This window comes from Bombus terrestris, chromosome 8 (assembly GCF_910591885.1).
Source record: "Bombus terrestris chromosome 8, iyBomTerr1.2, whole genome shotgun sequence".
Classification (NCBI taxonomy): domain Eukaryota; kingdom Metazoa; phylum Arthropoda; class Insecta; order Hymenoptera; family Apidae; genus Bombus; species Bombus terrestris.
This window is the reverse complement of record NC_063276.1, coordinates 8354221-8371965: the sequence shown is the minus strand read 5'-3', so window position 1 is coordinate 8371965 and position 17745 is coordinate 8354221. Positions and strand designations below refer to the sequence as shown.

General features: G+C 32.0%; 3 protein-coding genes and 1 long non-coding RNA gene across 7 annotated transcripts; 1 reads left to right on the top strand and 3 right to left on the bottom strand.

Moving 5' to 3' along the window:
* Positions 1 to 1147: 1147 nt before the first annotated feature.
* LOC100646983 lies at positions 1148 to 9871 on the bottom strand. The gene is made up of 10 exons (XM_003397270.4): positions 9463 to 9871; positions 8096 to 8260; positions 6879 to 7043; positions 6629 to 6799; positions 6369 to 6477; positions 5174 to 5330; positions 4964 to 5096; positions 3830 to 4003; positions 2927 to 3238; positions 1148 to 2266 (listed from the first exon to the last, which is right to left on the bottom strand). Exons 1-10 carry the CDS (start codon positions 9545 to 9547, stop codon positions 2004 to 2006), a joined length of 1734 nt encoding a protein of 577 aa, XP_003397318.1. The 5' UTR covers positions 9548 to 9871; the 3' UTR covers positions 1148 to 2003.
* A 358-nt stretch (positions 9872 to 10229) lies between these two features.
* LOC100646866 lies at positions 10230 to 15170 on the bottom strand. Of its 3 annotated transcripts, XM_048408263.1 has the most exons (14): positions 14931 to 15170; positions 14408 to 14859; positions 14045 to 14327; positions 13732 to 13976; positions 13529 to 13656; positions 13354 to 13454; positions 13127 to 13267; positions 12914 to 13059; positions 12429 to 12839; positions 12255 to 12343; positions 12027 to 12163; positions 11908 to 11949; positions 11278 to 11835; positions 10230 to 10845 (listed from the first exon to the last, which is right to left on the bottom strand). In XM_048408263.1, exons 2-14 carry the CDS (start codon positions 14624 to 14626, stop codon positions 10622 to 10624), a joined length of 2724 nt encoding a protein of 907 aa, XP_048264220.1. In that variant the 5' UTR covers positions 14627 to 14859; positions 14931 to 15170; the 3' UTR covers positions 10230 to 10621. The 3 variants fall into 3 exon arrangements, with proteins under 3 accessions (XP_048264220.1, XP_003397317.1, XP_020719877.1); XM_003397269.4 differs by having other exon boundaries at positions 14408 to 15170; XM_020864218.2 differs by lacking the exon at positions 14931 to 15170 and having other exon boundaries at positions 14045 to 14323; positions 14408 to 14530.
* Positions 15171 to 15540: 370 nt separating this feature from the next.
* On the top strand, positions 15541 to 16338 carry LOC125385582. The gene is made up of 2 exons (XR_007225015.1): positions 15541 to 15648; positions 15726 to 16338. It is a non-coding gene; the product is annotated as an uncharacterized LOC125385582 (long non-coding RNA).
* LOC100646662 (superoxide dismutase [Cu-Zn]) lies at positions 16059 to 17662 on the bottom strand. 2 transcript variants are annotated; one of them, XM_003397267.4, is made up of 5 exons: positions 17506 to 17662; positions 17271 to 17390; positions 17087 to 17183; positions 16425 to 16612; positions 16059 to 16339 (listed from the first exon to the last, which is right to left on the bottom strand). In XM_003397267.4, the coding sequence occupies exons 2-5, from the start codon at positions 17331 to 17333 to the stop codon at positions 16232 to 16234; spliced, it is 456 nt and encodes a 151-aa protein (XP_003397315.1). In that variant the 5' UTR covers positions 17334 to 17390; positions 17506 to 17662; the 3' UTR covers positions 16059 to 16231. The 2 variants fall into 2 exon arrangements, with proteins under 2 accessions (XP_003397315.1, XP_012166688.1); XM_012311298.3 differs by having other exon boundaries at positions 17271 to 17399; positions 17506 to 17647.
* Positions 17663 to 17745: the final 83 nt, after the last annotated feature.

The window sequence follows — 17745 nt, the reverse complement described above, 5'->3', positions numbered from 1 at the left end:
AATGTTTTATGAAATTTAATGAAAGATTCTTTATACGGTGTATGTGTAAGATAGAAGATAGAAGCTATCGCGAGAAAGTTCAAGATACGTTATATTCGTCTTAGAAATATAAATTTACATAAAAATCCGTAGTCCACTGATGGCCTCCTATGTTGAAGCGACGTTAAAACCAAAACCAAAAAAAAAAAGGAGAAAGAATAAATAAATTTGTCAATTAGGTTTGTTTCACGGAAATATCGACACTGGAAGCCCGAATTCGAGTTTCTCTCTTATCGCCAACTTCCCCGAGATCAGTTAACCGAGAAAAGACCAATTGTAACGAATAGCCGCCTCCATCCCAGTTGAAACGGTGCGGCGTGTCCACGATTTCCGGTCGTGGGTGTGCAACTTGGGCCAAAGAGTTTTCGTTTCCGGTGCGGTCCTGCGGCGTTTCGCATAAATCGATACGGTGACCAGATAAGCCAAAGGCAGTCAAGTTGAAGGGTCGGATTCATGAACACAGGGCGGCTGCAAAACCACCCCCGCGTGTCGTTTCGTTATCTGACGCTTAATTACAGTCCACCGAACTGTCGTTCCGCCCCTTCGACTAAGTTAAATTCGGGTCTCGCGTTCTGCCATGAAAGGGCGACCGTGTGAGTTTGTAAAAATAGAGGGTAGCGTTATCCGGCGCTTAGAGGCAGAATCAATGGGAAAACGACGTGCAATTAAGGTGTATTTTAAAATTCTTTCTGACTTTACGGAAGGTGGTATTCATTGATGGTAATGGAACCGTATAGATCGATGAAGATTGGTTAATTTGATCGACAGATTAGAAGAAATTAACACTTTATCGACGACTTGTTTTTATTCTGATCAATGATTTTTTTTTTAAATTATTCAGAATATTGTGATTGAAAAAGGTTTTGTTTATTAATTCTATATTCTATCGTAACTCTATCGATTTTTGTTAGGTTTTCACGGTTATGAGAAACGTTTTCTATTGCCAATTCTTCGTCCCTTGCTATAGCTACGATTAAACGCTATGCTAAATTTAAAATGAAACAAGGAATACGTCAACGTCACTCAAGAGCCCCGTGTTTATCTGTAACGACTAACTGATAGATAGTTAATTATGAAAATTTGGACAATATACTTTGAGAGAGGAAAGTTTTATTTTGTAAAACTTTATTCACATTTTTACAAAAATATTTTTGTTTCAAAAAAGTGTGAAGATTGGAAAATCTGACAGACAAATTTTAAGAGTATTTCATTAATAATCGAAACGCTAAGACGATACGATTCGGAGAGTATTTAACAATAAGCGTGTAGAAATTAAATAGAATTAATATTTATTCCGCACCTTTGTTTGTTTAACAACTCTTTAGCTCTAACAAATATTATTACTATATACAGTACGTTAATCTAATTTGCAAGAAATATCGATAAACCGTGATTCCCTAATTTTCTAACCTTTGAAACTGGTACTTCAATATTTAATAAACATTGACCGTAGCCTCCTACGAAACAAAATGTTAACGAAGCATAAAGCTTCCAATTGACATAAGTAGATCGATCTTACGAAGTCATACAGCTAAATATAGCATTTACATTATAGCTTCTTTTTAGGAAAAAAGCTCCACCAGATAGGACACATCTATCCGCGATATTACAAAATAATATATTTATAACCACATACGTATAATATATTTAGGTACACGGTAAACATTGATAGTTTCATTGTTAAAATAATAAAAAAAAAAAAAAACAGTGGAAAATGTATTTAATACTTTACAGTAATATTGATTACATCATTCGCTTGTTAAGTTTCTTATTAAATATACAGTAACTAGTCCATTTAAATACCCACGAAAAATGTAATATTTTTCTTTATCCTAAATACAGCCACGACTCATAGAAACGTCAAAATAAATTTCTATAATTCTGTCCCTTTGCGACAACCCGTTTCCTATGACTTTCATTTCCCTCATAATGAAACCAAGAAACGCTTTATATATGAAAGTTTCTTACTTTTCGTCGTTCTCGCTAGGTCTGGCTAACGTGAAATCCAAGATCTCGTCGGATGTTAAAAATCGAACGTCGCTATCCTCCGAAAGCGCTGATCCATTCGTTCCACGTTTGTACGTTTTTCTTCGTCTAAGAATGATGATCGCGACCATTAGCGAGATGAATACTCCCGTCATGATTCCAACCACCACAGCGATAATCCCTGACAAGCTGAATTTCGAACTTCGTTTCTTCTCTAACTCTTGTCTCTTTACGTCCAAATCTGGCGAAAAGAACGCTCATTTTGATTATCGTTAAACCTTCTCTCTATTTTATTGATTTCTGAAAAAATAATTTCTAATCTCGATTCAGGATACTTTTCGATTCGGCTTTGATTTACTTTGGCAAACCCTCGTTTCACTAATAAACAGATAGAACATAATATACAGACAGTCAAACTACAATTTCTTCAAACGATTAAATACCCGAATTAAATAATTATTAGACTGTGAACATGTATATATATTTATAAGAAACTTAAATATATAAGTGTAAACAAAAATATAATATAAATAAATATAATACAAAAATATACAATAAACTATTCGTGGTAATATTCAAAATCGAATATAATTCAAAATTAATTACTTTCGCAAAGATATAGATTTGCATAGAAATCCACGATTTAATAATTATTATATAACAAAAAATGAAAGAAAGGTCACAATGACCAACCCATACACAAAACACGAACAAGCCAACGTCTATGATCAAACCATTGTGGCACGATCAAACTGAAACACAATGCAAGGTTCAAACACAATTCCTCCCTCTCTGTCACGAAAATCAAAAATCCATTCAAATTGCCAGACAAAAGGAACACGTTACTCAATGAGATACTAGTGAAACTTTCATAATGAAACATGAACAGAATTCGTGTTACCAGCTATCTCCTTCTCCGAAATGTATCTCTCAGTGACGATCGTGGTGAGCCGAACAATCGGTGTCTCCGTACTTTTCGTTGGTTTCTCAATTTCGCGGCTGGTCGTGGTCGAAATTGGCATCATCGTGGTGCTCGTCGACGGCTTCAATGTGACAGGATCGATATCATCCTTTGGATTTATCGAGAAACCTGTCCTCACTGTCGCCATATCGATCACTGTGCTCTTTTCCGTAGGTGGAACCGAAACTGCCGCCCCTTCGTGATTCGGAATCGTTGATTGTTCGATAGTCGTGGTCGCTTCATCGGTGTACGCTACGAATTAAAAGGTTCACGTTAGAGTAAACACGAGAGAGCAGCTTAATTGCAATCTAAATCAATTCGTTAAAATGGAGGAATTTTTTTTAATCCATTCGAAACTGATAACACATAGCATCGAACAGTAGAAAACTTAAAGTTCGCTGATTAGTTACATAATCGTGCATAATGATTTATACTGTTCAATATCGTACTGCGTAGTAAGCAAAATTTTGACACAATTAATAAATAAATTCGATCGATCGATCATAATAATTATATAACTGAAATAATCCTGTTTCGCCTGAAATTCAAATGATCCTTCTAGATATCTTAACAGAGAATCCTATTTTGAAATAAACATCAAACATCTTTACTATTTAACATTCTGTTATAGGGTAAAGTAAATTTTGATTTATAATTAGTTAGTAATTAAGTAACGTTGATATTAATCTTGATTATTCGTCCATATATTGATTAAATAATTTATCACGCGATATTGTGATCGTCGTGATTAAAATAATCCTTATTTTGTTCTAAGTAGAAAAGAATAAGGAAACTGGAAGAAAAATTAAACTTTTGAAAATCATAGTAGTTTAGCATACTAACCCAGAATACAATATTCCGCGTAATCCGGACAGCAGAGTGACTGTTCTTCGCAATCGAGGGTGCAGAGGCAGATTTCCGTTGGCGTGGGTGGTATCGAAGTTGTAAAATTGTATGTCACACTATTTTTACATCTTCCGCGACAAGTTTGCTGCGCGTTCACCAGTTCGATTTGATCTAGAAACGGTTCGTTTCAAATTAGATACAAATCTTATATCGGGTGAAGAAATAAAACGAAAAGGAAGAAAATCGTGTGGATTATTTTAAAACGTTCTTTTCAAACTTTCAACTCGCTAATCATCGATATACAGAATAATTATACTCTATAAAAAGAACTTTCGTTAAATCGGTTATCAGATATGGAGGTCAGAGGGAAAACTGTTCTATGTCGTAGAAGAACAATTTTTAAACTCAAAATGCTCTCGATCCCCTTCGTATTTACGAAACTATCTTTTGACATTCGAATTAGATATATCTATTTTTATCATTCTCTCAAAGATACGTATATGTATATTAACGATAAATTAACGATAGATTAGATAAATTAGTAAATTAAATTGCAATATTAAGTTATGACATTGATTAAAAATAAAAATGTATTATAAAAATTATCGCTAACGTAGAAAGAAATAATGACAAGGCAAAAAGCTTTCTTTCCCATTTCATAAGAAATACTTGGTATACTACTCTTCAATTTTCCATATTTATGCAAAGAATCGATGTTTATCGACAGATGTTTTAAAATATCTCATTTCGTATTTATTTCATATCACACAAGTTTCTCGCTCTTTGTTGTAAATATTCGTTTTATTCTATAGCTCGCCATCTGTACATGTGTCAACTCCCACAAACGTTAAATGTATTTACATTTACCTAAGTATAATAGTTAAAGCTAGTCTACACCGTGAAACAATCTATATACATCGCCTGTATTCGCAATAAGCCAAGCGTTGATACGTGATTTCATTACGTTCTACTACTTCCGCAACTTGCCGCATTTCTCGTCCCCGTTTTCGTCTACTATTGTATCAGCGTTTTAATTAGAAGATAACTCAAAACGGACGGGCAACGAATTAACATCACCACGGGACACTTTCTCGCCGTGGAAAGAAAAAAGTCCATTTCTACGAATATTACCATCATTGCTCTCAGTGACCCCCTCGTTCTCGCTTTTACTGTCGTTTCGACACTTGTCACCCTGCAAAATGGCCACATCATCTACGGCGATGTCGCTCACGTAGCTACTCCCTCGTACACCCTCGATTATAATCTGAGAAGGAGAAAATGGGAGACCGTGAAGAAAATGAAATCGACAATTGTTTCATATCGCGTATTTCGTTGCTTCACCTGGAAACCCTTTTTGGCCTTAGGGAAATTGAAAATGCCGTGCAGCCATTGGTTTCCTTGGTTTCCTTCTTTGCTGAACATTAATCGCGGTAGAAGATCGTTTTCTTGTTTGAAGTATATGTTTAGAGCTCCCACTGTGGCGCCAAACATATGGTACCTGCAATTTTGTTGTTTTTACGTAGAATAAAAAATGCTTACTCTCTGCAAATATTGATGAAAGAGAAAAAGTGACGTTAGTCCTAGTACTCCACTATTAGCAATTAAACAATTTCTTAAACGTAAAGTAGATGCAAAAGAACTTCTGCTTTCGATTGTATACTGAAATTCTCCTTAAGACGTTTGATAGTCTTTCTATTTATTAAAGTAAATAATATATTTCTGAAATACGCTTCGAATCTATAATAAGTGAAATACAATAAAATAAATGAAATGTGTCAAATAAATGAGACACGTGACAAAAATATGATAACCTTGGTCGATTTTTTCTTTAATTGTTAACCAATTATTAATCAAAATGGAATATTGTAATTATTATAATCTGTTTTAAGCGTGTCCAACGATATAGACCTTGAAGAATATTCTGTACGATGGAATGGAAAACGATATACCTAGAAACATAGCTTCAATTTTTGATCTTATGCTTCAGGATTCAATAATTGAATTAGAAATGAAAATTGGATTATAACATTACTGAAACGAAAAATAAGCAAAATCTTCACTGTTTGATAAGAAACGGCGGAAAAGAAAGATTCAACGAAAAGTTTCCATTATTTTCATAATATTATAAATTACGGTCGCAGGCAATTTATATTTCAACCGCAATTATTCATCGCGATAGGATATTAAATTTAAGACTTCTGAAGATTGATGCGGGACGTAGGATTAAAAGCTTCGACGTAATGATTCAATCAAATTTTCAATAATCAACTTTCAAATTAATAATTGAATTTCAAATTTTGTTACGCGCGCAGCAACTTAAATCCTGTTTTAAGACCTGTCGGATTAATAATTTTTTAATAATTCCAAGTGACTAGCTAATTAACAATCAAACTAAGGGCTATTAAATTTAACAAGAGATATCTGTCGTATCTTCAATTAGAAAATGTCAAATTCAGGAGCTGCAAAATTTTTCTTTTACATCAATAGACATCTTTATTAAAAAGAAGAAAACTTTGATTGTACGAGTATTAATTACCAGAATGAGAAACAGCCAGAATCCGTGTACGATGCATTATAAATGGGAGAAATGATCCTTGCGGTATCGTTTATCAGTCGACCAGTGGCTTCGATGTACAAGTAATAACCTGGCAAGAGAAGCAGTTAAAATTTTTATAACGATGAACAAAAGTATTTGTATCAGCTAAATCGTACAATTCTGAATTTACAAAAATCGCGAGTCTTTGTTAAAACAGTTGTGGATGTCAATTTTGCTTATGTAAAAATGAAATAAATTACCATCATTCCCTGCTCCTAATGTGTGGTCGTGAGATGGTCCAGTTCCTATGTGATGACTTGTAGTTTCGAAATTATGTCGCTGCCAATCGAAATCGTGCTGGGGATCTTGTTCCCACCAACAAAGATCCGGTTTCTCGAAATCGCACTGCGTCGGAGGAGAAGCGGTAGTGTCTAATTAAAAATTAAATGCCTTTTAACGTGTATACTTCGTTTTCTTTAGTTCAATAACGAAAGAAAAAATTATCAATACCTCGACAATAAGGCACTGTGCCATTCCACTGTTTTCCATTGCAATAAATCTCGGGCGAACCAATTAATGCGTGTCCAGGCTCGCAAAAGTATAATAATATCGCGCCATTGTATTTAGGTGCCATCAACGCGTGTTCTGGTACTGGTGGTACAGGACACTCTGCATCTGTTAAAACAGGAATAACAAGTATGAGAAGAACTTCAGAATGTTAATTAACTATTGCCAATTACTATTGAGCGCAACAAAAAATTGTAATGTACAATAAGGAAAAAAATATTTTGATTTATTTTATCGATCGAAAATAACGTTTGAATGTTATCGTGATAACTAAAGAATATATTTGAAAATTATATATAAAATGATTGATTATCAACATTTCGGTAAGAAAACAGTTGATCGAGATTAAAGAATCGTGAAATTAAAGACAAATGTTTCTCGATATGATTAAGCAAAATGATATTTAATTATAATATTTATTGAAAGAATGTATAAAACGAGAATGATTAGATATTAACAGACTACTAATTGCTTTAATTGGAGTTAAAAGAGTACTAATTGGATATTATATAAAATTAAATTCCCAGAATTCTGGTATTACTTTCCTTCCATTTTTATTTTACTTCCTCATTTCACTCTACTTTTAATCTGCCCTCTGGTCGTATTACGAAGAAGATTTTGAAATTTCAGTTTCATCCTAATCGCGTTAATCTTTCAATTACCTTCCCCGGAATAGAAAATAGAGACATGACAAGATATAGCTCTATTGAAATACGTTATTAAGAAGAGGTAAGGTAAAACAATTTCTAAAATGGAGAAGATCCCATAAAAAAGAAAAGCAAAGACGACCGACAGATCATGAGAAAACACTTTCTTCATTTCAATTTTCTTCATTTTCAAAATGGTAAGTAGTGTATTTTAACTAAGAAGGATAACATCGACTTATAGATAGCTCTTCACAAAACTTGTCGATTATTTTAACGATTCTTCTTCTAGAAAATTCAACACGGAACGTCTTTCAATTTACTTCAAAATAATTTTCTTTCAGATAATTTTAATGGACGCGGCTCGGATTCATCGAAGATATACACAGCCGGAGGAGCGTGAAATTTAATCACGTTAAAAGCACAACGTTATCCTCGGCACAAAGTTAACAAAGTGCATTTTAACTGAAATCCATTTTATAGTTTTATCAAGTGCGATTAGAAAGCCGTGCTTACTGACGCATACGGGCGTAGGTGTATCCCATTGGCCTCGAAAACAAGTTGCATACTTGTTACCTACGAGAGTGAAACCCTCGTAACAACTGAATCTGATGATTCTTCCCCTGGCCCTCTGTCGGACTCTGCCATTCGGCAACCTTACCGGGGGACATCTGGTTGTACCTTGAAATCAGAAATTGAATTATATAGATCGTTCGTATAAAATACGTTCCACGAAGGATGTGCCATCAAATTTTATAACAAAGACCTCGACAGCACACGACGTCTTTTGCGTCCATTTTAACTAGATTTACTCCTTTTTTCTTTCTTTTTATTTTTCTTTTACAAACCTTACGATTGATGAAATTATAGAACGAACCAATCTTCCAAACGTACTATGATATAATCTCTTGAGTTATGGTAGAAAGGAAGAAAACGGAAATCAACACTTAGAAAAAGAAGATATTACGAACGAAGTATTTCTGATTTATTCTTCACAGCCACTTCGATATACAAATTATTGAATATTCAACGTTGGCCTTTGTCGGTAATAATACTCCACGATAAATGGCGCGCGCGTAATTTTCAATATTATACAAAGGGGGATTGAAATCGATAGGCCGGGTGAAATTTTATTTGAATTCCTGTTCAACGAGGAAACCTATCGTCTCGTTTCTTCGTCTCGCGAAGATTGCCATTAGATAACGATAGCAAGTATGTACTTTTAGTCAACAGTAATCTTTAGAAGTAAGTCGCGGAAAGATTTGAAATTGTATAATCAACGAAACGTAAGAATAAACGGAATAAAATGTAATCTGTATACGGTCAAAGCTTAGTCGAGTGTTCTTTGGTTTTATAAATGACTATAATACGATATAGGTTGGATAAAAGTCTCTGTTAAAAATGATGAGAAATGGAAACGAGGAAAGAACATCGTTATTTTCCAATCGAATATTGCAACCGTCGCATCGGTTAATCTGCTTACAAAGTAGAATCTCGTTACTTCTTCATTCGTGCAAACAAAATGAAGAAAATGACACGGACTGTGAAATTGTATAACAAGATTTGATCTCTCCCACGTTCTGTAAAAACATTATAATTATTGGAATATCTCCGAGCAATAATAAAATACAAATAAAAATCTGTTTTTATCTTTCCTTCTTTTTTATTAGATTGTACTGATATCTATGTGAAATATTCGTTCCGATTTTTTGCCTAATTTGCCTTCAGTATGCTCTATGTAAAATTACATTCCAATTTATGACTTTTTAATTTTGTGTGTTCTTCGGTAGAAGCAGTGTACCGCTCCTTTTCTTTTAACAGTACTATTTTATTATAAACAATCGATCCCATAAAAGTCTTCGTAAGAGAAAATCGTTACTTACCAGTTGGACGCGTCGGAAAATAGCAAACGGTGTACTGCGCCAAGAAGACTAACAGAAGAAGCGGCGCCGTGCAGGATATCTTCATTATGAGAGCGCTGGCTTTTCAAAAAGGCTATTCACCGTACTCATAACTCGTGAACTATATCCAAGAAAACGCGTCCTTTCTTAGCACAGCTACGTTTTTTTATTTACCTAAATTATCATGCACACATTAACAGGAACACCACCAAAAGAGAAAAAGGAGGAAGTTGAATGGCGAACAGTGAACCGCGCGAAGAACGATCGAAGTATAAAAGCAAAGAATGTTAAGACGACACGCACTGGACGAGGAATAAAAAGTAAAATCGGTTGCTGATCGTTCTGCATCTATGAATGGAACAGGGATGTCGCGTTTCGGGGGTTATTCCGCTCCGAATGGAAGGCGGGAACGTTACTTCCGTCGACACGCTGTTGCGATAATGTTCTATCTGCTTCCGGCCAGCGTTATCGACATCGAGCATTGCCAGGCCTTGAAGAGAATTCCTACAAATTGCATTTTGCGCCACAGATAAATGAATTCCGAGGGAAGAGAAACACTGACCGCCTCTGATTAGATCACGTCCTGGCGCCAGGATTCTTTTTGTTTTTCTTGAATCGACGCAACAGACGTATCTTCAACCCCATCCGAAGGGTGTTTTTCGTAGATTTTTATGACGTCAACGCTTGCGAACCGAAGATTATGGATTGAAGAAATTGGTTGAAATATTAAGTATAGGAATTTATCTAGATTTAAATAGTATATAAGATACTTTATTTGCATTGTAAAGTGCGTTTCAGTATTATTTTCAGGGTACCTTATAGTAAAATAATACTATATACAAGAGGTTACAATAAATCAATAGTTAGAATATAAAAATTATATAACGATATCTGATACATGTTAACATGTAAAGTATTCCTGATTGAAAAATTGTTCGTGATAAAGTATTATGTGATACTGCGTCTTTTATTACAATAACAATACTTAGAACAAATTTTCATATAATTTATAAAATAATATGTACATGAAATAATAATGAATCGATGGTTGCAATATTCAAATATTTCCAGTCTTCGATATGAATATACATCCAACTGATTTTATTGTTGCAACAGACAATTAAGATTATATTAGGATTTTTCATGAATGAAACCTGATATTAAACAACGATTTAAACGTGATCAACGCTTTGTTATAATTTTCATTCTGCTTGGGCCTCGCAGACAATGGTTGAACAAAAGTTTTTTCGAAATTTGATAATATGTCTAACTCCTTTCTAGAGCTGCCTCTTTCTAATCGTTCCATTTCGGATGGTTGTGTTTTATCAGAAATGAATGTTTGTTTTATTCGATTCATAGCTTCTTCTGCAAAAAGAAAAGATTACGTTAAGATTTAATAAATTAATATTTCTATAAATTAATAATCTTTCAGATATAAAATAAAAAGATGTAATAAAAGTCCTGCAAAAGAATGAAATCCTATATAAGAATTAATAAACCTGAAATCTACTGATGACAAAAGATGAGTAACCAGCCAAACGGAAATATAAAAATTCTCTTGGTCTGACAGAACAGAGACAAAATTAAAGTGCCCGTATCGTATAATGAGAATAAAACGAATATAACAAGGGTATCAATGAATGAAGATGAGGTTCTAAAGTCTATTCAACGCTGTTGATAGCTGCAACCGCAGCAATTACGTTTTGTTTATGTCTATTGTCTCATCTCGTTTCATTGGACAGACTACAGAATTAGCATGATCGTACTTTTTCTAAAATAAAATGTATTTATACTTACGTTCGTTTTCATGGAGAACAAAATTCTTAAAGGCACTTAAATTCCTCATGAATAAATGGAATGAATCTTCAATATCTGACACTCGAATTACAAAATCCGGATCACATATCGCTACATGAGACAAGAATCTCCTTCCATCTCTCAATACCTTTGATTGTTTCTCCTTCATGATCGACCAAGCTTTCTCGTCTGAGAACTTATCCCGATATATTTCATGTATACACAATTTGCTTGGTATTGTATTAAACAACGAATGTTTGGCACAAATAGCTTCTAAATTGCAAGAATCTTCCTTTGGCACCGGAAAATTGTCCGACTTAAAATTCCCGATAGCAGCTAGATTTGCTTCAGAACATTTGCACAGCGTTTTAATAGTAAATCTTAGTAATTTCATGCAACAATTACAAGAATTTAGATTCTCAGATCTCAGAGGAATAATATCTGTCTGCAATATATACTGTACAAATCGTAACAATACATCAGCAATGTCTATTGCGGCTAATAGATCGAAGTCATAGTTCTCCAGCTGTACTAGGAAAATTTGCAGCGGACAAGCATCTGAAACGAAAATATAGGGTGATTTATGTAATTAAATTATGATTTGTTAAGAAAAAGGAAATATTACCTTACCTGGAGTAAAGTGTAAAGAACCCTTCCAGTTGTTGATTGATTCTACAAAAATGATAACTTATTTTTCATATAAAAATTATAAATGTATGAAAATATTATTAGTACAATAAATTTCGTACGTGAATTAATACAAAGCTTCCGTAAATACGTCGTGGATTTTACAAAAATCATCATTAATTTACTGACTAGTGTGTAACAGTATGGCAAAGGTCTACAAAATACTATTTCCTTAAATATCTGATAAATATATTCCATCCTGAAACATGAAATTTTAAATTAGAAAAGTACATTCTAAAATATAAAATTTTAAGAATAAAATGATAAGAAGGAAGATGTTACTTTCATACCCTTCAGAACAGTATTCAATTTTTTCATGGACATTGTAAATAATCATCATAATTGCACATAGAAGGCCACTAAATTGATGCGACCTTCTCTAAAAATAATAAAAGTTTTATATCAACAAAAACATTAATTTTCTTTAATTGCTAAAATATATTCCATTACATAAGGTATATTACCGTGGACCCAACTAAGACAACGAACTGTAATATCATCTTAAGCATCTCAAACTCATGACTCTGTTGTTCAAACCAGGTATTATAGCGAACCATTTGACACGAGTAACGCTTATAAGATTCATCTCTCTCTATGAGTAAACGTGTTTTTCCTGCAATATACTTGCTGAGGTACGTTGATTCCACGGTTACATATGACAACATGCCAAACACTCTTCTAGCTTCGACACCACGTTCGCATTCGTGCCATGCATTTGCAGAGCACACGCATTTCCCGTTGAGGTCAGAAGTCGAATATAAGACAGAGAAATAAATATCATTCATATCTCGAATGTCATCATTTTTCATAGCTTGAGAGATTGTTTGTAGAACAACTATTATACTTAAGATCAGTTCCCTCGCAGTAAAAATTAACTAAAATGTAATGATAAACAAATTTTTATATTGTTTAATAAGACAGCTTAAGATGTGTATTGAAAATAATTTACTTTATTTATTATCGGTATAGCTTCCTCCGCTTCAAGTTCTGAGCTTGTTTTTCGCTGAAGAGCAGCTATTTCAGGCAAGATAAATTCCACTGATAATTTCTTATCGTCTATCATGGTCGTTACAGGTTTTACTAATTCCGGATTTTCTATAAAGGATACGAAAATGCAATTAAGATTTATCTACAGTATACTGCATTAAATAAAAAATTTTACCAAATATTCTGAATGTATCTTCTTCTTGCAAAATGGGCAAATTCCGTCTTCCAATTTTTTCTATAATTTGAATATCAACCACAGACTTCTCTGGTTGTGATGGATCATATATTAATTTCGGAATTTCTGTAAGAGGAAAATCTGCAATATGTTCTTATTAAATTTATTATTGTAAACTATAAAAATTGCACAAAGTAGTGTTTTTCTTTAAATTATAATCTGCTTACATGGATTCCATATTTTAGAGATATAACTGCTTTTATTAAGTGTATTAGTTTGTACAGAAGTTTCTTTGACCTTTACTGGCTTCGTAGTTACAATTGACGGTCTAAAAATAATTATACAGATATTTCATATAGATAATTATATAGATATCTTAAAAGGGACACATTAAATATTTACCGATTCTTTGGTGAATCAAGTTTACTTCTTTTCATAGAAATATTGAGATTTATATGTGGTTCTGTTAATCTAACATTTCCATTCTCTAACAACTTACAACGTTCCATTAAGTTCCCTACTTCAAACATCTAAAACAAAAGAAGAGAATCAAAATTTATTGCATAATATAGAATTAAAAAGAAACTCATTTATAAACTACCAACTTGCAATTCAAGCTGCGTTTTCAAATGTTCCTTCTCTTTATAAATAGCATTAATTTCCATCCTATGATGATTTTCCTGTTCTTCGATAAGACGTGCTTTTTCTAATCGATCATTCTCTGCTTTTAATTGAATTTGTTGCAACTGATTCCGTAAAAATACCGCTTCTCCTTCTTTAGTTATAAAATCATCTAGCAATTTCTTATTTTCAGCTTTTAACTTCTCTAATTCCTTTGCATATTCTGATTCTAAAATTATAATACAGTAATTTGTAAAATATAGTAATTTGCCAAGAAGTAACATTCTACAATACTACCTGCGACAAGATTTTCATCCAGCTTAAATGTGGAATTATATACTTTTTTATTTATTAATTTATTCTCAAATTCTTTGTAGTCAACAGAAACTATAGTACTTATATCTTTTGAGTTTTCTATTCCTTTCCTTTCATTATTATACTGTGATGGATATATAGATTTTGTTAATTTATGAATACTACCATTTAAATTAGGAACACCTTTACTAGTAGATGGCATGCTATTATATTTTTGTGCAAATTTTTTTTGGTCTGTATTTGGGTGACTCATGAAACTGTCTTCCTAAAAATCAAATGAACATTATAAATAATTACTATAGACTGACTTAAATAGATATGCAAAATATACAATATGAACAAAACCTGTAAACAAGCCTGTGTAGCTACAAAATCCATTTCTTCAATATCTTCTTCTGCAAAATCATCTCCCCAAATATCATCTGATTTTCCAGATCTTTTATTTCTTAAATCCTTGTTATTTGTAGAAACATCTACCAAACTGTCCTTTTTTATGTCATATCTTGGCCGTTTGGCAGGTACAGAGAATTCATTCTCTCTGTTTCTTTCTATTCGCTTAAACATCTTAATTTGTTTAAGCTATAATATTCAGAAAGGATTTTCCTGTCAATTCTTGATATTCAATGAAAATTATTTACATGATTTGTATGGGCAGTTTTATTTATTTGTAAATAATAAAATTGTTATTTGATGCAACAATTTTTATGAGAATTACATTTTGCTCAACTTGCAATGATTCAACAAATAATTTTTATGAGATATTATTTCTTTCTTTTGAGTATTAATCCATCCTAACCCTGTAATTATTTTAAAATCAGAATAACATGAAAATCCGATAAAATTGTAACAACTTCGTTTTTCATATTACATATCAGTTTATTACAAGAATTTGTTATATATATATATATAATAATTAGAATGATCGAAATCTATTTCAAACAAAGTGCATGACAGAACTTTGCTTTCAAAACGTGCTGAGACTCTAAAATAGTGATATAAGTGGCACGTCACTCTAATAACTGAAGAAGCATATTACCAACATAAGTATAATTTAAGTTTAATAGAGAACCAGTTCCTTTCTAGAGTTCTATAATTTAAAGTGTTGTTCGTAAAATACTTAATGCTACTTTTAAAGAACTAATACATAATAAGTATTCGAAAGTATATATTAACGAAATTTTATGTTATATAGTAAAACCATTAAAATTATCAGATTTATACATGCAATAATATCTAGGAAAAAATAATGAAAATGTTTAATATAGTTCTATATTATACACTAATATTATCAATATGTATAGAACTTTGATTTGCGAAATTAAAAAATATAATATAAAAACATTTTTATTCTGAAAATGTTTTATTTTGATTATTAATCATCCTCTAATCAATTTTATTCCGTATCGAATAAACAATATTGAAAGTAACATACGACTGATAAAATTGATATATGTACTTACATATAGTTATTAAAATAGAAATAGTGAGGTCGCAAGTTAAAATATTTTATGTACATATGTACATATGTATCTATAGAAGTATCTTGATTTAGTGTTTTTGTGCAATTTATGTTCATTATGTGAAAAGTAATAAGTTATATATTTCTAGAACTTGCTTTCTATATTAAATACTATACATTTTTTTTGCCCTTTTTTTCTTGCAGATGTATACGTACTTCTCGATTATGTAACATCTATATAATTCGTATCTACATGCTATTTTTCAAAAATATTGTGTCTGACACTGTAATGATAGCTTACTAAAACTACAATTTACATAGCAATAGTATTACTACAGAGAATGCTGTAATTCATGTATTCTTGAGTATGTAGATCTGTTTAATTTTAAATACAACATACTACACAGTATTTCTACAAGTATAACTACATTCATACAAGCATATCTTAGTTCATAAACCAAGTACAATTTTTTTACATAAAGAAAAGTTAGATTTCTATGACATATGTATATACATATCAGATTTACAAATATATCATAGTGTTATTATAGTATTACTTTATTGAACCTGTACCATGGTTTACATATGTAAAAGATTTATTATACGAAATTAGGAATGCTATTTGAACTCATATTCAAACTACACTAGATGTAACATTGTGTAATTTCTAATAATTTGTATTGTTTTTAATATTATAACAGAATATATATTTAGGCTGCAATTCCAACAACACCACAAGCAAGACGAGCTCCAGCATTTCCTGTTGTTTTTGATAATTCAACTCCACCTTTACCAAGGTCATCTGGATCTGCATGAACCTGTTATCAAAAAGAACAAGTTGTGTGTGTTTATACGATTTGATTAATTATAAAAATTCATAAAAAGATATTACGCAATACTTACCACCAATGTTCTGCCAATAATGTTGTGTGGTCCTTGGAGTTGGATGACTTTGTCAGTTATATTGACATTAGCAATACCATTTGCATTTGCTTCAACATTTCCTAAATCTCCAACATGACGTACTTCTGCATCAGGACCGCCATGATCCTTTTTTAACGGATTGAAATGTGGCCCAGCACTTGTACAACCTATTAAATATATATAAGTAATAATATACTAAATTCCTAGAACTTCTCTATACTTTGAACTTAAATATACATAAAATTTTGTATAATAACATTCAAATAAGAATTATACATATCAAATAAATAAATTTAAGTTTTGATAAAATTAAAAATTTTAAATAATATAAGATGTTAACATTTACCTGAATGTTATTTACATATATTAACAATATTATATTAACTATATATATGAAAAAATAGAAATAACAGAATAAATAAAAAAAACAATAATTATTTAAAAATTCGCTTATTACAATCAAATAATTTACAAATTATTACTTATTGACCTCTAAAATTATCTGTGTCATCACTGCAAATTCAAGTTATTCCACTGCTTCAATTCTTTCATGAATCAGATTATACTTGATTACCATTCAAAAGCTTTCAATAATAACTATAAAAAATAAAATAATAAAACTTTAATAGCAGTGCACTTACCGTTAGTGTTATCACCGAATTCGTGAATGTGAAAACCATGCAATCCTTGTTTTAAACCGGTTACTTGACCTGTAACCTTGACTGGACTAGAACTGTCCTATACAACAATTACATCATCAAAATAATAACGATAATGCAATGTGACAGAGTATTATATCGAATAGATTAAAGAAATATCATTTACCGATTGTTCGAAGTAGAGAGTGCCTTTGACTTCACCCTGAAGAACACACACGGCCTTAACCATTTTTGCAAGCTTTCAATTACTTCCTTGAGCGACAATCGTTTGCAAAATGTAGCTCGCCTGTAACAACTATCGTTTAGTTAAGAAATGTAATTATCGTTTTGCTGAATCACGAACGCAAATGCGCTGACGTACTGTATATTGAGCACTTCAGCCGATAAAATGATGACCTTACCGTTCAGTTAAGGTAATGGCGTATCACGCGAAGTTGCAATCAATGATCATCGACTGCACATAAATACTAAATACAGAATGAGCAGAGAGATTGTATGAAGTTACGTAGAAAGAGAATATAAAATAATAACAGAGTTTAGACTTTATGCTCGAGGTGGCGTTACATATCAATAAATTTTTCATAAATATGCCGGTGATTGCGAAAGTGATTTAATTTGTATATTCTTTGTTTTGAGATACC